The sequence below is a fragment of the Quercus lobata genome, chromosome 2 (genome assembly GCF_001633185.2).
Source record: "Quercus lobata isolate SW786 chromosome 2, ValleyOak3.0 Primary Assembly, whole genome shotgun sequence".
Classification (NCBI taxonomy): Eukaryota; Viridiplantae; Streptophyta; class Magnoliopsida; order Fagales; family Fagaceae; genus Quercus; species Quercus lobata.
Window position 1 is genome coordinate 66398629 of NC_044905.1, and position 22744 is coordinate 66421372.

General features: G+C 34.1%; 1 protein-coding gene across 2 annotated transcripts; it reads right to left on the reverse strand.

Moving 5' to 3' along the window:
* Window positions 1-7303: 7303 nt before the first annotated feature.
* On the reverse strand, window positions 7304-10495 carry LOC115976266. Of its 2 annotated transcripts, XM_031097444.1 has the most exons (8): window positions 10373-10495; window positions 10159-10280; window positions 10007-10059; window positions 9466-9529; window positions 9327-9369; window positions 9168-9215; window positions 7611-7767; window positions 7304-7424 (listed from the first exon to the last, which is right to left on the reverse strand). In XM_031097444.1, the coding sequence occupies exons 1-7, from the start codon at window positions 10451-10453 to the stop codon at window positions 7612-7614; spliced, it is 567 nt and encodes a 188-aa protein (XP_030953304.1). In that variant the 5' UTR covers window positions 10454-10495; the 3' UTR covers window positions 7304-7424; window position 7611. The 2 variants fall into 2 exon arrangements, with proteins under 2 accessions (XP_030953304.1, XP_030953303.1); XM_031097443.1 differs by having other exon boundaries at window positions 7304-7767; window positions 10373-10494.
* Between the last annotated feature and the right edge of the window lie 12249 nt (window positions 10496-22744).

Consider the following 22744-nt stretch of genomic DNA (forward strand, 5'->3'; position numbering starts at 1 on the left):
GCAATTTCTTCTCATGATTTTATTTTTAATACTAGGCACTGCAACGTTGTAGCAGATGCTCTAGCCAAAAAAGCCGAGTTCTCTAGAGAGTCTCGGGTTTGGACTGTTTCCCTTCCTGATGACATTGTTTCTCTTGTAGCTTTTGACATTCATTGAGGTTTGTTTTCCTGAATAAAAGCCCAGTCTTCTCACAGACTGGTTTCTCAAAAAAAAAAAAAAAAAAAGTAAATTTACCTCCACTTTGTTAGGAAAATCACAACTTCATAATAAAAGAAAATTTATGTGTTAGAATTTTTTTGTCTCTCCCTTGTGTGTGTGTTCGTTTCTAAAAAACAAAAACATATATATATATATATATATAGATTTGTTGCTCACCAAAACTTGCATTAAACCAGATCAAAGGTTTGTAATAAAGGCCACCACATTTGATATGAGATGGTTATAAATCCGAACTTGTTAGTACAGAAGATAATAAGCTAATATAATAAAAATTCAAGCCCATTCAAATCAAACAGCTCACTACCCAGGTCCCCTGATTTGCACCCAAAAAAGAACAGAAATCCCATAAAATGCACGATATCAAATACAATAAAGTAGTATATAACAAAAGAAACACAGACAGAAATCCTAAAAATGCACGATATCAAATACCATAAAGTAGCACATCAAAAAAGAAACACAGAAATTTGAACAAAGTAAGGCCCTACTATTTCATTTAGAGAGAGAAGTACATTGACAAAAGAAAATATCAACCACAACAAGGCTTTTAAGAACCTTTCGGCACCTTTTTCTCAAAAAAAAAAAAAAAAAAAAAAAAAAAAAAAAAAAAAAAAAAAAAAAAAAAAAGAACCTTTTGGCACCCTGATCAAATTCGCATCATCACTTATCCTTATTTTTTGCCTCCAATTTCACACTTCTCAGTCCAGAATAGCAAGATAATGTCTATATCTATTATTTCAAATTAAAAACACATCTCGAACATTTATTAAAAAAAAAAAAAAAAAAACATTTTCATTATAAAACAATCACATTAAGCACGTTAGAGCAGCAGTAAAAGACTCAAGTAAAAGTTACCTAATCTTTTTCTTTTTTTTTTTTCTTTTTTTTTTATTTTTTTTTTTTTATCTTGAGGGGAAAAAAAGTTACCTAATATTGAACTTGAAAAAAGAGTCATTCCTATTCATCAAAAGAATTTACCACAAACACAAAGCAAATCAAATCAAATTCTTCGTGTCGTAACGATGAAACATATATTAAAGCCAAAACAAAGCGAATCTAAAAGTCGAAACAACAACAAATGAATTTCATCACAAATGCCTAGTAAACGCTTTATTACCAGAAACATAATATGAATATAAGCTCACTTTAAAATCAAATAGAAGCATGAATCATGAATGAGTGACAGAAAATTGTACTTTAGTAATTAGAGCGTCCTGTATTTGAAACTTTCTGTAAGGATGTGTGAATAGTACTTGGTGTCGTGAATTTTCTGTGTGCGTGTGATTCAGTGATTGTGTATAGTCTATAGAGATGAGGATTTAATCACAAACAAAGGAACCGAAATGGAGATATTATGAGGGGTTTGAGTTTTAACTCGTTGGTTCTATTTGGGTACTGTTCTTGGCTGGATCTTCGGGTTTCGCTTCTCTGTTGTCCATCTTCGTTATTGCCTCTGAATCAATGTGTGTTAGAAAGAGAATGCAGGGGAATAAAATCTAATTATTCCATTTTATATATATATATATATATATATATTGAAAATTCTTAAATTACATTGCACTGTAAGATTCATTGCTATTGACAAAAGAAATCTGTATAATATTGTACAATTTTCAACCTTTTTTTTTTATAGAAAATTGTACAATTTTAAACCTATACTACAATTATCCTATATATTTTAAAATAAAATAAATAATACCACATAATAAGCAGGAATTTGTACATAACATACATGTATTAAATTATCAATACACTTTTTTTTTTTTGAGAAAATTATCAATACACTTTTTTTTTTTTGAGAAAAATTATAAATACACTTAATTGTAAATTAATGGTACGATACAAATATTGAGTATTTAATACTCTTATTTATCATATCTGACCATTCATTTTCATCGACTTTGAATGTCAAATTATCAATATGAAAATAAAATCATATTACAATATAAAAAACCTTTAAAAAAAAAAAAAACCTTTCATTTTTAACTAAATTAATTATTTTATGTAATGATATTTAATTCAGTTTGATCTTAAAAAAAAATATTTAATTACTTTTAAATCACATTTATTGTGGCCAATTAATATTTTTAAATGAGCTTTGACAAATGTGTGTGCTGGAATGCAAAAGGTGTCACGTGCACCTAACAATCTCCCCCTCCAGCACACTATGGAGGAGATCTTCAACCCAAGTCTTCAATTAGAATTCATGCCAGCCAACCTGACACAAAGCTTTAGCTTTTCTCTAGACACAACCTTGGTCAACATGTCAGCTGGATTTTCATCTCTGTGAATCTTCTTTAATTCAAATGATTGTTGTTTAACAACTAGTCTCAACCAATGGTATCTCACCTCAATGTGCTTCGAGCGTGAATGGTACATAGAATTCTTGCTCAAGTCTATAGCACTCTAACTATCACAATTAACTATATACCCATCTTGCTTCAAACCTAATTCTTGGAGAAACTGTTTCAACCAAAGCATCTCTTTACCTATTTCATTTCTTGTAATATACTCAACTTCAGTTGTAGATAAGGCAACACACTTCTGCAATCTTGACTGCCATGATACAGCTCCCCCTGCAAAAGTAAATAAATACCCCAATGTAGATTTCCTACCATCAAGGTCACCTGTCCAATCTACATCTACATAACCCTCCAAAACTAGTTTAGAATCACCAAAAAATCAAGCACAATTTAGAGCTACCGCTCAAAATACCTGAAAATCCACTTCATTGCTTCCCAGTGATCTATACCAGGATTAACCATGAACCTGCTCACAACACCAACTGCATGAGCAATATCTGGTTGTGTGCAAACCATAACATACATCAAACTCCCAACTGCTAAGGAATAAATAGTTGATGCTATGTCTTTTTTCTTTTTCTTAGATGAAGAACAAGATTTCTTTCTTAGCTTGAAATGAGCACCAAGAGGTGTATTGACTGACTTGGCATGCTTCATATTAAACCTTTCAAGAACCCACTCAATATACTTCTCTTGTGATAACCATAGCTTCTTGGCTTTCCTGTCGTGCAGAATCTACATACCCAAAATTTGTCTTGCTTGACCCAAGTCTTTCATATCAAATGACTTGAACAAGTCCTTCTTCAAATTTCCAATCACACCTGCAAATTTCCAAAAGTCTTCAAAGCTAACTCTTTCATTTATTGAGAAATGACCAAAGCATGGGACAGGTCTGACTTCTCTTTTTTGAGAAGTGATGCAAGGCGTGTGGGACATACTGAAGGAAAAGAAAAAAAGAAAAAAAGAAACTAAAGCCATTCGGTCTTGTGGGAAGCTAAAGAAAACAGAGAGCCATTCGGACATTTTGTGTGTGAGTTTCAAAGAGAACAAGACACAGAGAAAAAGAGTGCTTCAGCTTGAGTGGTGCAGTTCAAATGAAGAGATAGAGAGTGTGAGTGTGAGAAAGTGAAAAAGAAAAAGGAGATATTTTTCTTTACTCAAGTTACACACAAGGAAGATAAATTGGTGGAGTTTTCATGGAGTTTTTGAGTGCTACAACCATGGAGAGTTGGAGTATTCAAAGGAAGATTTTCCTAATGGCTTTGTGGTGAGATTGTATTTACTCTTTGAGATTTATTTGTTGTATATCCAATTTATTGTGGACTGCTAAACTTGATAATTGTAATCTCTATTTCATAGTGGATATTTTTCGGAGCTGTCCTATGGTTTTTCCCTTTACACTGGAGGTTTTCAACGTAAGATTTGGTGTCCTTGTGTGGTTGTATTTATGTGGTGCTTGCTGAAATTTTTCCGTTTCCATAATATTGCTATTACTTGGTAGTCATTAATTTTAATTCACACATAGACATTGAGGGGATTAGAATTTTTTCCCAACATGTTCTTGGCTGGATCTTCGGGTTTTGCTTCTCTATTGTCCATCTTTGTTATTGCCTCTGGATCAATGTTTGTTAGAGAGAGAATGAAGGAGAATAAAATCTAATTATTCCATTATATATATATTGAAATTTCTTAAATTACATTGCACTGTAAGATTCATTGCTATTGACAAAAGAAATCTTTATAGTATTGTACAATTTTCAACCTTTTTTTTATTATAGATAATTGTTCAATTTTAAACCTATACTATTATTATCCTATATATTATAAAATAAAATAAAATAATACCACATAATAAGCAGGAATTTGTACATAACATACACAACTATCATGTATTAAATTACCAATACATTTAATTGTAAATTAATGGTAGGTTACAAATATTGAGTATTTAATACTCTTATTTATCATATCTGACCATTTTCATTGTCTTGAATGTCATATATTGAATTATCAATCTGAGAGTAAAATCATATTACAATATAAAAAACCTTTAAAAAAAACCACTCATTTTTGTCTAAATTAATTATTTTATGTAACGATATTTAATTCAGTTTGATCTTAAAAAAATATTTAATTCCTTTTAATTCACATTTATTGTGGCCAATTAATTTTTTTTTTCTTTTCCCATAAAAATTTTCTTTAACTGGATTTTTAACTAGTGCCCTAAGGGCACTCGTTAGCATTTCCCTCTATATATATATATATATCATTATTTTTTTGGGATTCCTATTTTTTTTTTTTTTTGATGGGATTGGTTTCCTGATTTAATACACAATAATAGTGGCAGTTATGATTCCTTTAATTTGAAATATGTCCATGGATCCAATCGTGTGGTGTAAATGATTATGGAGATAATTTTGAATTAACATTTCCATTAATTAAAATATTGCCATTAAAGAAGGGACATTTTTTCCTCTCTCTTCATTTCAACATTAATTTTGATCTTAAAATTTTTATATTGGGTTGGTTTTGTTGGGGTAGTGGGTTTGATACACACCTCTACTTCTAGGAAGTTTCCTTGTTCAAAGTATAGTCCTAGAAACTTCTTTATTTACAAGGATGCCGCAACAATTTTTTCTCCCCTTAATAAGCTAAATTAAAATTTCTATATTGGGATGGTTTTGTTGGGTTAGTGAGTTTTGGCTTCAAACCACTTCGGGAAATGCTTTTCCATAAACGTGTGTGTTTGGTAGTTACCGAAAATTGGGTCAAACTGAAAATGTTTTCTGTGTTGACTGTAAAATAAGGGCTCACGGGCGTAAAATCATTTACGGTTTGATTTTACCTTCAAACAATTTTCGAAAATCACACCTGAAGAGAGAAAGCTCGAGCACACTCCTCACACGGTCCAAAACCTATATCCAAGCTCACCTCAACCAAGCTTCGGCCAGCCTAGCCAAGCTCCGACCAGCCCAGATCATTCCGCCCCATGGTCCAAAACCCATCTCCAAGCTTTCCAAAAAAAAAAAAAAAAAAAAAAAACCAAGAGTAAGAACCGAACCCCAGATCGCATCACCGCATCCAACCCCAAATCACACCACCGCACCCAACCCTAAATCGCACCGATCTCGTCGCATCCCAGCATCGGCGAGATCACACCCATGACCCACTCATGCCCAATCTCTCTCTTTCTCGATCTACCTCGAATCCAAATCTTATGTCTCACTTTTCTTACTCCACTCTATACTCCAACAATAAAAGCTTGCTAGGTGTTAACATAATTAATTAAATACTATCATTATTGACTTATTAATATTATCATTATTAATTAATGGTAGTATTTAATTAATTAGGTGACTACGTTGCAAGCTTTTATTGGTAGAGTATAGAGTAGAGCACAAAAAGTGAGACAGAAGATTTGGACTCGATCTACCTCTTCCTTTCCCTCAATTGTTGATCACTCTCTCTTCCTCCCTCTCTCTCCGTTTCACCAAATTTTTGAGTTCAATGAATGTTTTGTTTTGATTTTTGTTTCTTTTAAGTTTATTATTGAAATTTTCTATTATGAAATTTGTTTGGAAGCTGAGAAAATGTGAGAAACTAGAAGGAAAATAATATTTTCAGAATGCAACCAAACACTAGAAAATATTTTCTTTTCCCGAAAATATTTTCACCTAAAAATATTTTACACCCGGAAAATATTTTACATTGAAACAAACGGACCCTAATATTGTTTCTTTTTCAATAGCCTTGACCGTATTTTTTGCCACTGATCTGAACGGTAAAGCGTAGAAAAGAAAAAGAAGATTAAAAGTGGCTGAAAAACATGACCATAACTCACAACCATGAGATCTTAGATTTAGTAATACAATGATGGTAAATTTCTTCATCCTCTCTCAAAAATCAAAACTCCCAATTTCTTTATACTTGCCAGCATAAGGTGCAATTCTCTAACATGAAGATTTCCACTATTGTATCTACTACAAACGTTGAGTAGATTAAGATGCGATTCATATTTAACTATTTACTTGTTTCTTAACCTAACAGTTTTTGTAATTTACGTTTTATTCTTAAAAGCTTTTTATATTAGTTATTTAGTTATCATTATAACTTACAAGTAACTTTATTTATATATTTACATTTTACATGCCAAATTTATATTCAAAGACATTGATAACTAGATATGGTTCATGACACTTAGAGAGCGTTTGGATTCGGCTGAAAAAAACTGCGTTTGCGTTTTGTCTGCTTTTTTTTTTTTTTTTTTTTTTTCACGCGTTTTGGAGCGTTTTGGGTGTTACGGCTACTGTTCATGCACTGTTCAATAAACAGTAGCCACAAACTTTGACTTTTCAAATTTTTTTAGACCAATCACAGCACATCGTGTACTGTTCACGGACCCACAAATTTCACTTTTCAGCAACTTTTTCATTAAAAATTGGTCCCACGATACTATTCACACATTTAAAATTATTTCGCTACAGTGTTTTTCAGTTTTCAGTTTCAGTTTTCAGCTGTATCCAAACGGACCCTTAATTTTATTTATTTATTTTTTGGGTAATGATAACATTAGCGAATCATAAACTTAAAAAATTGGGAACCATTTAACTTGAGTATTTGTGTTTATTTGTTCTCTTATTTTATTAAAAGAAATATAAAGACAACGTAATCAAATTTGTTATTTTTTTGCACGTGGAAAAAAAATACGCGTTATAGCAGGTTGAACCAAACACAAAAAGTTTGGGTGCAGATCATAGATTTTGTAACTTGTTTTGAACACGTTTTTGACCCAAATCTGACTGGGAATTCAAGCTCTTAACTTTACTAATCAATTTAACCCGTTTGTCAGATTTTCACATTTCACTGTTATAGAGACTTAAGCACTTATACAGAATGAGCAACCTGCAGGAACATAAAATGGGAGAAAGGCATTAATACTACTAAATCTTAACTATGCCCCCCCTCCCCCCTCCCACTTAAAAAGAGACTACATTTCTGGTAAATGTGATATTTTAGTATATCAGGGAACAAAAAGTATTTGGTGTCCTCATAGTACATGTCGTTGTTCGGAATTGGGAATTCACACACCTTAATTCAAACCTAGATCCTCATCTCCCTCATCACCAGTATCATCTCCACTCAGCTCAGCATGTTCCTCAAGTGAGATATTGGAAATTAACTCCCCAACCTTGTTTTCTTCATTGGCTGTAGTTTTCGCTGAACTTTTAGATTTATCTTTGTTCATCTGGTGGAATTGAGGGGGGAAAAATTAAACAATAAGAAAACACATGTGGTACAAAAGCATAAGGATTAAGGGAACAAATACAGAGCACTCTTATTAGCATAGTTTCTCTTTTTCTTTTTATATGTCACACAAGTAGCCAATAGATTACTTAAAAAAAAAATGGTGATTGGTGATTGGTGATTGATGAGTTTCACATGCACCTAGTGGGCTTAAGCTTTAAATCCAAGGCCTTACCCTTCATCCCATTATTATAGGAAGAGAAAGTGTCAATTGAATTAGCTCATGGGGAGTAACAAGTAGGTTTTGAACCCACAACCACATCCTCTACCCATTCTTCTGTAAGAAGAAGGTATGATTTAAGATAGAGGTCATTAGCAATAGTTGAACCCTGCAATAAGTAAAGTACCACGGCACAGGACAGGATCTAATCCAAAACTATGCACATGAAAACAAGCTCAACTTGCTAAGAACTAGAAGTATATGTAAATGGAACAATAACTGGAAAAGGCAACACGATTAGAGATACATGTAAACACAAAATAAAATGCACAGAGAAATGGAAAATATTATATAAATGCAAAAACCATATCAATATGGAATTCATAATGCAAAATAACATTCAAAGTAAACAGATGATGTGTCACCTTGAACCTGGGAGCAAATTTGGCCGACCAGGCAAAAAGATAGCAATTTACAACTTGTATCTTATTCTTATCTCTTGTCCAATAAAACAGACAAGAAAGGAGTACAGTCATCTTAGTCTCACTATTAGCCTAAGATTTACTAAGCTGATCAATGAGGAGGCTGCAATTTTCCAGGAGTCTAGAAAGCTGATTATTTTCCTACTCTCTATATATTGCATGATTAAGTATTTTCTGAATGCCTACATTAATTAGCTCAATTAAGAGTCATAACAAAAGGGTTCTAAAAATTCTAAAGTTAATTTCCCTAACACTTATCAAAAACATGTTTCCTTTCCACTCTTCTTTCTGTGGAAGGGGTCCTAGTAAGTTCACACATAATCAATACAACTGCCAAAAATAATCTAGAAGTTTTAAAACGAAAGAGACATTGTCCCATTTAAGCTGAGTATCGTGAAAATTAGTCTCTTGGAATATGTCGCTGTGTATGATCAAAATTTAGAAGCTACAACATGATTACCTATTTCTCAGTATAGCATTGATGATAAAAGGATTTCATGAATAACAAAAAGTAGATCCACATCATAAACTACGTTGATTTTTAACTGTATAATATATAGGACTATATAGGATTTCATTTCTCATTACCCATATACTATACAAGTATGAAAGAATGAAAGAACTGAACGGATCAAAAGTGCATTTGAGCCTTATAAAAAAATATCAAATAGCTGAAAAGCATTGCTTTAGAGAGCTTACTGCACGTAGCAGAGTCCTCCGGTCCCTTTCTCGAGCATTCTTAATGGCCTACAACAAAATCACCAAACCTATTAGCTTTTAACACACAAAACCAAGCCTTATCTGCACAATTCATACAAATCATTTGACAGTGGGAAGGAAATAAAATAAAAGAACCACCTCGTCAAGCAACTTTTGCTCGGCCTCTACTTCTGAAGAATCTCTACAAGAACAAACACCAAATGAACAAAATTTCATACACCCACAAAATAAATAATGAATATAAATATATCAAAGCAATAAAATTTTCAAACAAAACCTTCCGACTATACGACCCACACGGCAACGGCATTTTGCGCATACACTCTGCTCCTTAGCACAACCTACATCCACATCAACCCAATTCCTAAATTCTAGATTAACCAAAACCCAATAGCAAAAAAAAAAAAAAAAAAAAAAAAATTGAGGCTAAATGACAGATTAAAGCCAGATCTAAATTTGCCCAACAAATTACTAGCCAAAAATAAAAAATCTTTGCCCAAAATTCAATTCAGTCCAATTACTTTTACTTTTAATCAATGTAATCTTTTACTTCTATTCTAACCCCTCTAAAGGAAGTAGAAAACGAATGGAATTTAGAACTGAAATGAATAAATCAAAAGTTATAAGACACTTGAATCTTGGGCAAAATCAGAGAGTGCAATTTGTAATTTAGCACCAAAAAAGAAAAATGTATTTAACAAAACAAAGCAGAGATACAAATGGCCTATTTGGTAGTATATTCCAATACAAATTTCAACAAACTTCAGAACATGCTTTACTATTTTCAATTGTAAAAGCTTTGATTGTGAAACACAAACCAGGACAGAGATTATGGTAAGCTTGACGAACGGCGCGTTTGGAGCATCGTTGACTGCCACAAATATTAATTCAAATTGAGATGTTATTGAAATCTAAAATCCAACTATTTCCAATATATTATATATGAAGACAAAGAAGAAAAAGAAAATACCATTTGGCAGGTTCGGTGAGGGACTTGTATTTTCCGTAACGGCGTTTCCATTCGATCTGCTCTTTACAACGTAGGCACACGCCCGTAACCTCGGACAACGGCCTGAACCTTCCGCCGACTTCCTGTTATAATATGAAATACCTTTTTCCTAAGTAAAATGTTTTTCCAGAAGTGGGAATTAAGAAAGAGAAAATTCGATTATTTGTTGTAATACCGTTTCGTTGATCTTGACGCCGGCGTTGGGTTTCCAGGCGAATTTGTTTTGGTGCTTTGGGGGTCCTTTCCTGCTGCCCATTTTGTTTTTTGGGGGGTTGAGGGTTTTGCTTCCGCGGAGAATATAGTCTTATTTAAAGAGGTTTTAGTCCGGGGTTTTGATTTTAAAGGATGACCTAACCGTTTTGCTAATTGCTGTAGTATGAACGACACGACGTGTCGTTTCCTTATCATGCCCCAAATTTCTGTTTGTTTCTATAGAAAACCTTGTGTAAAGATAGTTTTCCATTATTTTGTAGCATAAAAAAAGATGAGTCAACGAAAAACTATCTTTGATCAACATAAAAAGTACGACTTATTTTTAGAGATTTTTTTCCATTAAATTTTTTTGGAAAACAACTCTATCTCACAGCAAGTTAAATAATGGAAATTAAGAGATTGTTTTTCAACTCATTTAAAGTTGCTACCAAAAATTAGAAAATGAGATAATTTTATAGAAAATGTTTCTTGAAAAATGACTCATTTTCTAGAAAACATTATTGCTGAAACAAACAAAGCGAATGAGAGACACAATACTTTCACTACAAATCTTAAATGGTGGGTTGTTATTGGTTATTATGGGTGGGTAAAAAGGTAATTAAAGTTATGGATTTAAATTAGAACCAATAATAACTTACCACTTATGATTTACTAATCACAAACTTGTGCAATACATGGAAAAATTATTACAAATTAGATCTAAAAAGTTTTTTTTTTTTCTTCAATTAAATATCTCACATTTTTCTTTATATTTTGAGAGTTTAGTATAAAAAATTTGTATAATTGTATAATATACTTAGAAATAGGGATGACAATATTTGGCACAACACGGCTTTTTGCAAGTTAGTGTTTAGAGTAAAAGGGTTCATGTCAAAGCAGGTCAACACACTTTACCTAATTAATAAATAGGGTAGTTTTGTGTTGACTTGCTTAACCCACAATTAATCCAAAACGATCCAACTCATATAAATAATTGTCATTATTTTTATTTAAAACAAATTTGAATTCTAAATATAAGTATTGTGGGTGCCCGAGAACTAAGGATGAAGTTGAAGGGTTGTAGCATTGGTGTGGGAATGCCACGGGCCCGAGGAAAGGAAGAAATGAGTTAAGGTATTCTATAGTATTCTAAGTGGGAGTTGGAATCTGAAGAGAGAGGAAATCAATGGACATTAGGGAAGCTTCTGGTCTAGTGTAGCCTGTTGTATCCATTAAATGGTGGGCAACAGCTTTATTAGCCGCATTGATGAGAAAGTGACCTGAACAATGTAAGTCACAACTAAATAGATTCCTTCCACCATCTTCTTCAAATGTTAAAAGCAACAAGTGTCATGAAAGGAGAGAGGTTAGGTGAGAATGGATGGTTGAGATATGATAGAGATAGAAGTATATAAGGAAAAGAATGAGCATTGAGAAAAGGATCGAGACAGAGGCATCAAAAAGAGATAAGCACAAAAGGGAAGAAGAAGAAGAAGAAGAGAGAGAAAGGAGAGTGAACAGTGTAACTACATGTACAAACTTAGCCTCCTCGGGCAAGCTTGTGGAGGGATATATACCCCTTTATTTTATAAGATTAACCCTTTCTTCTCTATTTTGATCCTCAGGCAGAGTCCCCTCTTGTTGTTTGTTTCCCTCTCTTACAGGTTCTATTGATTTGGGCCAAGGTTTAATTGTGCCACTTACTGTTCTAAGTGAGCTTGGGCTGCCAGATTTTTTGATCCTTACAAGTATAAATACTAATTTTATTTTTATCCAACATATATAAGAATGTATAGTTTTTTAGGTGTTTTCTTCAATTAATTTCAAACACATATCTACATTAAACTTAATCATCATTGGAAAAGATAACAGCATTTATGCTTCATTAGTGAATACAATTATTAGATATTAGTAATCATAATATAAACAATAATTAAGACTGTAAGTATTATAGAATAGTTCTCATTCAAGTTGATTTTATCCAATTGACCAAATGCAACAAATAAGGAATTATACTAAGTTTTGTCATATTAGAACTATGCTGAAAAAGAAACTTAAAAGAGCACAATGTTTAGTAAATTTGATTTTTAAATCTATGTGAATGTTTTGCAAGTGTAATTTTAAGAGATTTTTGTCTAAAAATTGAGAGAATTCTTTAGATCTTCTTCTGTTGCTCCACAATATCATCTTACTGGAATTTGATACTCGTAGCCATGGTGTGTGTTCGAGCTTTTGAGCATCGCTTAGGTCTTAGCTTGTCCTTGTATACGGGCAGTTATATAGATTTTGTATTTGAGAAAGCCTCTCCATTTTAAATCAAATATTTCAACTTAGAAAATGATACAGTGGAATTAGTGAATGTGGGAATTGCTGAAGTTGGTGATTAAACTGCCATCTAAAGTGCAGTAAGCAAATGATTACTTCCACTTATATTCAACCTGACCTCTTAGAAATGATCTAGGTAGTATTAAGGCAGAAAGAAGCTCTAATACCTTTTTTTTTTTTTTTTTTAGAATAATGTATTTACAGAAAAACCACATTTGTTCTTTTAAAAATTTTTAGTGTTTTAAAAGAACAAATGTGGTTTTTCTGTAAATAAACTACCATGTTAGGGTATTTGAATATCAAAAACCTTCCTAGAACCTTCCATTCAATTCAATTTTCCCATTCTCAAGTCCCCACCCACGTGACCTCCTTTGCTACTCACTTTCCCATTGCATCAGAGACGGAACTAGGATTTGAACCTAGAGAGGGCCAAAGCATAAACCAAAAAATTTTCAAGTGACATGGTTTATTAAAAAAAAAAAATCATGATAGACAAAAAATTGCATTTTATTACCTAAATATTTAAGTCAAGAAGGAAATAATATGAACAAAAAAAGTTGAAAGTTACAACATCATATTCTAACCTTTTTCAAAGAAGAAGAAAAAGAAGAAGAAGAAGAAGAGGACTTCGGATCTCCAGATTTTTGATAACTAAAATTAATATGTTGATTTTATCACATTGACCAACTCACCAATATGATAATCCTATACTTTTGGATGCGAATGAAAATCACACTAACAAAGTTTTTCAGAACTTTGTTTGAGGATTTAAAATATTGGGATATTAATATTAAGAGTTGGCAATGCTACATCATTAATATTGGCTTCTAAAAGAATTTTTCATTTTATCTTTTGAAAAAAATTAATTGTAATTCACTTTCCCATAATTTTTTTTTTTTTCTATGAGATTTTTTTGGTTATGAATTATTGAATTATGATATTGGTGATTTGGGGATTTTTTGTTGTGTTGTATTTGGACTATGGAGGGGCCATGGGCTCAAAGAAAGGTTTAGGTGATTAGTTTCTTTTGGGTTATTTGGATCAATCCAAAAATTTGAGTTGGGCCAACTATAACAATTTCACACCCAAACTCTAAAATATGAGTCATCCTATGTTTATTTCTTTCTTTACATTGCTGGTTTTTCTTAGCATCTCAGACTCTCAATTTTGTCTCTTCTCTTTAATTTTTTACCACAATGGCAGTGCCTAATTGAATATCTTGTTTCATCTTCTTCATCGTCAAACCCACACAATTTCGGAATGGAACATGAAATTTTTAGAGGCTGATGTTTGAGAGATAGAGAGTGCAAACACACGAAATTGCAAGAGGCGCCATAAACATCTAGTTAGACTCATTTGAGAGAGAGAGAGTCGGGGGAGGCGTGGGTGCTTATCGGGTATAAAGTCAGAATTTTTAGTTAGAATTTTTAAAACATCAATTAACAAAGAAATCTAGTATTGATATGGAAAATTGTGAGAGTTTTAAATCATGAAATCAATTAATTAAAAAAAAAAAAGTTAAAGGCTTCAGTTATATAGTATTTATAAATTTTAGATTATAAATTATATAATATTTATAGATTATGAAGGTGGTGTGAAAATATTATAGCGATAACATTTTCTTTTTTAAACACAAGATTGAAGTTCCAACCAGTCAAACCGAGTTTAATATTTAATCATATTCAAGTTTTGTTGTTTACTTTGTTAGTTATATTCTTCTCAAAGTTATATAGCCATAGTTATATGGTTGATTTTCTTTTTTAATAATAATTTTAGAATAGATATAATTGAACTTGAAATATTTTTTTTTTATATGTAGAAAAACTTGAACTTGTTATATGGATGTTGAAGTTTTAAGTTTGATTAAAAGTGGTTTTTTTTTTTTTTAATAGAGTTTTAAACCTATGACGTCCGTTTTTGATGATTGTGCTCTTTATTATCAAACCAAGACATCAATCGGTTTTTAGTATTCAATTGACCTCTTCTTTGATCTTGAGAAGCCACTCAATCCTCATATGTCTCAACTTCTGCTTGACGGGTATCATGTGAGCATGAGTATCAATGTGGCGTTGGGCTATCTTGGAATCAATGCCAGGCATATCTATGTAGGACCATGCAAACACCTCTTGGAATTATGTGAGAGGTTCTTGGAGATCTTTCCTTTCCTTCTCATTTAGGGTTGAGCCACTTTTAATTAAGCGTGGATTCTCATCATTGCCCAAATTAAGAGTTTCAAGAGTTGGTTCCATAGTTTCAAATTTCTTTTCCAATTGTTTATTAATTTCATTTTCAAATTCATTAAAATCATTTAAGTGTAGAATTTCAATATTATGGGACACATTAAAATAAGCCAAATCATAATTCATCTTATTGAATGTGTTGAAAAATACATCCGAACTTGCATTACAAAATTTCTTTCCCATATTCTTAGAACACTCAACCCAAGTCCAATTATTAAGTTGCCCTAAAGCAGACACAATAAAGGTAGAAGGATCACTTGGCTCCTCGAGGGTGATGGCGAGCACGTCCCCCTTCATGTTTAGCATAGTCTCCATTGCTTCTTGAGATGCTTCTCCTTTTTGAAATACTTCTTCTTGATGTGTGTCCTCAATCTTGGCCAAACGTCTTCCGTGCCTTTCTCGAACCCAAATTTGAGTGGGGAAGTGCTTTCTTGATCTTGGTAGTGCAATGGTGCCTGAAAGGAAGTCCCATTAATTCTATGTCCCAATTAAAAGATTATTTTCATTAACTTAGATGTCCTTAAAAAACCTTTAAGTCTATTTTAATGAAGGCCCACTTACAAAGTCACTCCCTTTCCTCTGATGAACATTGCCCCTTTTTCATTGGGCTTTAGTCCATTTACAACAAGCTTTTATCTTACTCTCATGGGCTTTCATTAGAATGTGCTTAAAGATTTTCAACCATTTGTCTCAAATATGGGCTTACAATGTATCCATTACCTTTGGGCTCTTCTTTTTCATTCATTATCATTATCATTTTTTTGAAGTAGCCCTCTAGCTAGGATATATTGTAGCCTTCCTTTCAAAGTCCATAAATTTCTCATCATTTTAGGCCTAGGCATGCAACAAAGAGGCCCAAGATTAGGGAATTTCATATTGACTTTGTAGGATGTTAGATGCTAAATCCATAGCATACTTGTTACATTAGACCCAAGGCCTTCTTTTTCAAAAGGCCTTTTGATTTGGGCTTATGATAGCAATTAGGCTATGGGATTATGAACCTTTCAAGTTAAGATATACCTTTGGATCTTGAGACAAGCCCTTTATATGTGAGAACTTCTTTTCTTTTATCCCAACATCTTAGGGTATGCCATAACTTTTGGGTCATATTCTAATTTTACATCTTTTATTTGTTCTCTAGAATTAGGTTAACACAAGATATATGGTTGAAAAATCAAGAGATATAAAGGGTACCCTCTTATCAATAGGCTCTAGGATCTCTCTAAGTGTGGGTAGGCTCTCTAGAGCAAAAAGGATAGATCAGTAGGTCACTCATAACTAGTTGGACCATGATTCCAACCGAAGGCCTAAGTGGACCTTTGTGGATTGGTGGCAAACAGTTAACATACTCAAAGCCCATTATAGGCAATGGCACAGGTTGTGAGTTGGTGGGATGAACTTCGAAAGACTTTGGCACAAATGGAGTGAACTCATCTTCCCACTCATCACCGACCAGGGTAAAAGGGACAAAAGAACCAAGTAAAGTGTGTGCAAACAAGCATTGAACAAGCCTTTATTAAGATTAATAAATAAGATACATTGAATTAAACTCTCTATCCCCAGTGGAGTCGCCACTATAAGCGTAGCTGGGAGGGGAGGGGGGGGGGGGAGTACGTCTCGGTCGAGTGGACCGGGGTGGAGAAAAGATAATGGAGTTGCCACTTAGTTTTATGGCCTAGGAACCATGTATATAGTGCCTTTACGTGAAAGGACTGATCTTACTACCAAAATATGGGTTCGAAGTTTAGGTACGACTTGGGAAGGTGTTAGGCACCTAAGATCTTACTACCAAAATATGGGTTTGAATTTTAGGTATGGCTTCCAGTCATTGTGTCTTACGTCTTAATCTCATTAAAGGCATGTTCAATATTGCATCTTAAACTCAAACACACACTAGCATACATCTAAGCATACAACATAACATCAATCATCCCAAAATCCTAATATACATCTATCATAGCAACTCACATCAAGCCTAGCATACATCTAAGATGCATATCATACTATTTCATCCAAGGCAGCAAGTATATCATAAGGCAGAAACATCAACATGGCATTAATCATCAAGTATATTCAATCATTCAAACTGTTAAGGTTATATTTTTTGTAATTGGCTAATCTTTTGACAAAATGCACTTTACTTGTAATTAGGTAGATTTAAGATGGATTTAGTACTTCAAAAAACATGTTGTTCAAGTCAAGTATTAAAAACATGAAGATTGGTCTAAGAAACAAGTAAAGAAAAACTGTTCATTAATTCTCGACAGGTAGCTCGACAAATGCATGCTATCGAGACTTAATGTGAAGCTCGATAGATAGCTCGACAACAGCTCGATCTATTGAGAACTACGATTTCAGAATTTCTAGATCTGAAATTCGGCCCAGTCTTGTATATTTGTTTGGGGTTTCTTTTCTCACAACCCTAGACATATATAAGGCTTATTTTTAAAGGCCATCACACACGGATACAAAGACAAAGAGACTTATTTTCTTTGTGTGAAGCTATTGCGTTTGTATGCCATAGGGTTTTGTAACCAAGTGTTTCCAGTTCTTCACTGTTGATGAAGTAAAGAACTTTGCAGCTAACAACATCTGTTCAAATTGCTGGAGTTAGTCACGTACTTGGGATCTGTGCAAAGGGTTAGTCACAAATTGGAAGTTTATGCATCAAAGAAAAGAAGGCTACTACAAGATCAAATCCAATTGGATATTGGAGCAAAGGTTCAACTGTAGGTTGTTATTTCGGGATAGGCCAAGGGTAGTTGGTAAGATTCCTTATACTTGTAACCGCTTGATTGTTGATTAGTGGATTCTTGAGAGTGGTGACCTTAAAATCACTTGGTGAGATTTTTGCCTTGCGAGGTTTTCCCCATTTGTCTATAAATCAATGTGTCTAATTTATTTTTCGCCGCACATAGTATTTTCAGTGATTTGTTGGTGCCTTTACATTTTTCATGCAAATTGAACTTAATTAATCAATTTGGGTAATTGAATAATTAACCAGGGTCAAGCTATCTTAACCTAACAAGTGGTATCAGAGCGGGCACACTCTGATTAGGTTTTAATCTTTGCTGTGTGATCCATTGACCCCTGTTGTTATGGATTTTGGACAATCTTTGATTATTCTTCCTTTATTTTATGGGACTAACTATGCATACTGGAAAGTACCCATGAGAGCTTTTTTGCAGTCCTTATATGAGAAAGTCTGGCTAGCAATTGAAGTAGGTTGGATAAAGCCTAAAGAGCCACTCGCAACATGGGATGATACCAAGATCAAGGCTGCCAACTTTAATAGTAGGGCACTAAATGCTCTGTTTAGTGCTATAATGAATGAAGAATTCAAAAAGATCTCTTCCATTGACAATGCCAAGGAAGCTTGGACTATTCTTCAGAATACTTATGAGGGCACAAATGCTGTTAAGAACTCTAAGCTTCAAAGGCTCACTACCAGCTTTGAGGAAATTAGGATGGATGAGGATGAATAATTTGATGAATTCTATGCCAAGTTCAAGGACATAGTGAATTCAGTATTCAATCTTGGAGAACAGATTCTGAGCCGAAGATTATTAGGAAGATCCTCAGATCACTTCCGGAGAGATTTCATGCCAAGATTACTGCCATTGAAGAATCAAAGGACCTTGACTCTATTCCTTTGACAGAATTGATTGGAAACTTGCAAACCTATGAACTAAGGTTAACAAGTGTTGGCAAAGGTGGCAAAGGCAAGAACATGGCCTTGAAGACCAAGAAACAATGATGAGTCATCTAAGATGAGGATACCAAGCTGAAGTCATATATCACCAAACTAAAAGCTCGGATTTGTGCGAAAACATAAGAACTTGTTTAGACCCCCAATTAAAAGTTACGGCTTGGTTGCTTTTATTCTAACTTAAACTAAGTGCGGAAACAAGAGGAAATGAGCGCAAACAACCAATACTACTCTAGTGCATAAACATGAACAACAAACAATAAAAGTAAAGTACAAGAGTAAGGGAAGAGAGCTGCAAACACAAGATAACACCAAGATGTGTTATCGAAGAGAAAATTGAAGAACTATACGAAAAACCTCTCTGCCGCCTTCCAAGCGGTAAATTGATCCAGTAGAGAATAAAGATGGAGTACACGAATAACAAAAGTCAAGCCTAGTCTACCTAATGTACTTGAGCCCTCCAAGCTCCTACTACCAACGGACTTCTCAGAGTCATGTCTTCTCTAGCTTTCCAGATCCCGCAATACGCCTTATTGCATCCGCCAAGCCTCACCTGCTTCTTTTGGCAAATCCCCAAAGCTTCCCAAGTTCCAAAACACTCTCTATACTTTGAAAAGGTGTGGGTTGTGTTTGGGTACAAATCTCTTCTTAAGGTATGACAATGGGAGAAGGAAAGAGAAGAGGCTAGAATGATTTCTCACTAAGGATGAGTAGCTCTCTCTCTAAAAGATAAGTGTGTGTGTTGTAGAAAACCTATTTAGGGTTTTTCTCTCTGAATGGCCTTTTATACTTTTGTGGGTAATGAGGGTATATATAGTGTCGGTGAAGGGTAATAAAGTCACACTTAAAAATCCTCCAGGCAGAGAATTTTGCGAGTATCTCGTGGGAAGGCCTTACCCGCGAGACACTCGTGAAAATGATAGCCTAGCATGACTCTTCAACTTCTAGCATACATGTGATAGGTGTCAAGATTTTTCCCACAAAGATAAATGTGTATACATAACAAGCAAAACTCGTAAATGCACTATGCCATTAGTATGAAAGTACTAGGCCAAACTCACATGTGATATACACAACACAAGCGATCAAACTTTTTGGAAAATTTTCAATTTTTATGGGTTTTTGAATTTTCAACACACTCAAAAACAGAACATGAAAAGTAAGATCAACAAAAACAAAATAATGCATATAAAGAGATGCATGATGCATAAATGTATGACAACGAAGCATCCAATGCATGAAGGGTCTTACAAAGATCGAAAGAATTATATCAAAGACCAAAAAGAGTAAAATCTCAACTATAGGAACCCTTCCTCATCCAAACAGAATGATTTTTTGGAATGAGTGTCTCATGAGAAGTGAGACGAGGGTTGAAAGAAAGAGAAGCGAAGATGCACATAGACAAGGAGGTAAAAACGTCAAAAACTTTCCTCGACAACTTACCATTTTCCACCGAATCCGGTTTTGTGTTTATAGCACAGCTTCCAAAAAGCTCAATTTTCTCTTTTCTTTTGATTCTGAATGCTCTAAAATGTGTGAAAATACAAGAGCTATTTAGACCCCCAAATAAAAATTATGGCTCGATAGATTTTACTCTAACTTTTACTAAGTGCGGAAAAGAGTAAATGCGAGTGTATAAACAAACAAGCTACTCTAACCCATATTCATAATAGCACAGTAGTAAAATGAAAGGTAAAAGAGTAGGGAAGAAAGATGCAAACACAAAGACAACATAGCGATGTGCTATCGAAGAGGAAACCGAAGTCCTCAGCGTAAAACCTCTCCGCTGCCCTCCAAGCAGTAATCGATCCACTAGACAATCAGTTGGGATACATGGGTTAGCAAGAGACCCTCCAAGCCTAATCTACCTGATGTACCTAAGCCCTCCAAGCTCCCACTCCAACAAGGCTTCTCGGAACCGTGTCTTGTCTAGCTTTCTGGATCCCGCAACAAGCTTCATGTTGCATCTGCCATCCTTGGCTTCTTCCAATGCTTCCCAGCAACACCAAAACCTCACTGAACACTCTAAAAGGGTGTGGTAAGTGTTTGAGCTATCAACCTCTCAAGGATATGAAAATGGAGAGGTAGGAGTTGAGGAAAATCCACAAGCAATTGTGTAGAAGATTGTGGGTTTAACAATCTCTAACTCTCAAGGTTTGTAGCTAGGGTTTTCTCTCAGAAGCACTCCTCAACATTTGTAAGTAATGTGGGTATATATAGTGTGGGTACAGAAAGTGTGTATCAGATAGGACAATCTGGCAAAACAAAATGTTTCGCAAGTGTCTCGCGGGAAGGACTTACCTGCGAACTACTCGCGAAACACAGCTGTCTCCATCCTGTCCTGACTCTTAGAATTCCAGTCATGTGCAGGACATATGCATCATTTCGCGGGATACTTAGTCGCGAGCTACCCACAAAAACTCTTCAGTCTTCAATTTTCTTGAGTCTTCACATTCTCTCTCTCACACACAAAACCCTTACAATTAAATCCCACAATAAATACATGGTACAAAAAATTGAATAAAATTACAATAAAATTTGGCACAGAATAAAAGCCAACAAAACACATAGTTGTAAATTACAACTTTATAGATTCTTTTAAGAGCTTGAAACTTAGAGCAATGAGGTCTTAGATGACCAAAGGCACCACAATGGTGACAAACAATGTGTTTAGGTCTACTAGGCTTTTTGGGAAGGGATCTAGCAACATGATTTTGTTCTTTCTTCAACTTTGGACATTGAGGTCTTATATGACCAATCACACCACAATGGTGGCAAGTTAGAACAAACTTAGATCCATCCAAAACCTTAGATTGAGACCTAAATGGAGGCTTTGGCTTAAGAGCCTTTCTTTCCACCTTTTTATTTTTATTTTTTTTTGTGGAGGAATGTATACCGATTTGTCATTTGAGGTAGAACACACAATAGGCACAAAATTGGGTACCATAACATGATTGCAACAAATATTTTCATCCTTTTTAGCAATAGGTACAACAATCAAACACTTGACATGCATTTTAAGAGAATCATTTTCACATTTTAGCTTATCAACAAGTTTGTTAGACAAAACAAGTTCAGCATCCAAGTCCATATTCAAACATTCAAACTCTTTCAACTTTTCACAAGAATTTTCAGCAAGTTTTTTATATTTCTCAACTAATTTGTTGGATTCATTGAGTTTAGCAATCAAAACATCATTTTCACAAAATAACTTGCCCAAATTCTTATGAAACTTATTAGCATTTTTTTTCAAGAGTTTGATGTTTGGAATATTAACAAAACCCATAGATTCATGTAACATGTCATCACAAGCATGAGGATAAACACTCATAGAAGCATTTTCACAAACACATGGCATGTTACAATCAACATCATCCATAGAAGCATACAAAGCATTATCCATGGCAAAACACACAAGGGATCAAGAATCACACTTAGGTAATGAAACCAAAACAAGTGAATCCATTCTGATACCAATTGAAAGCTTGAATTTGTGCGAAAATACAAGAACTTGTTTAGACCCCCAATTAAAAGTTACGGCTCGGTTGTTTTTACACTAACTTAAACTAAGTGCGGAAACAAGAGGAAATGAGCGCAAACAACCAATACTACGCTAGTGCATAAACATGAACAACAAACAATAAAAGTAAAGTACAAGAGTAAGGGAAGAGAGATGCAAACACAAGATAACACCAAGACATGTTATCGAAGAGGAAACCGAAAAACTCGGCGAAAAACCTCTCTGCCGCCCTCCAAGCAGTAAATTGATCCACTAGAGAATAAAGTTGGAGTACACAAATAACAAAAGACCCTTCAAACCTAGTCTACCCAATGTATTTGAGCCCTCCAAGCTCTTGCTACCAACGAACTTCTCGGAGTCATGTCTTCTCTAACTTTCTGAATCCCACAATATGCCCGATTGCATCCGCCAAGCCTCATTGGCTTCTTTTAGCAAATCCCTCTTTTGGTAAATCCCTAAAACTTCCCAAACTCCAAAACACTCTCTACACTTTGAAAATGTGTGGGTTGTGTTTGGGTACAAATCTCCTCTCAAGGTATGACAATGGGAGAGGGAAGGAGA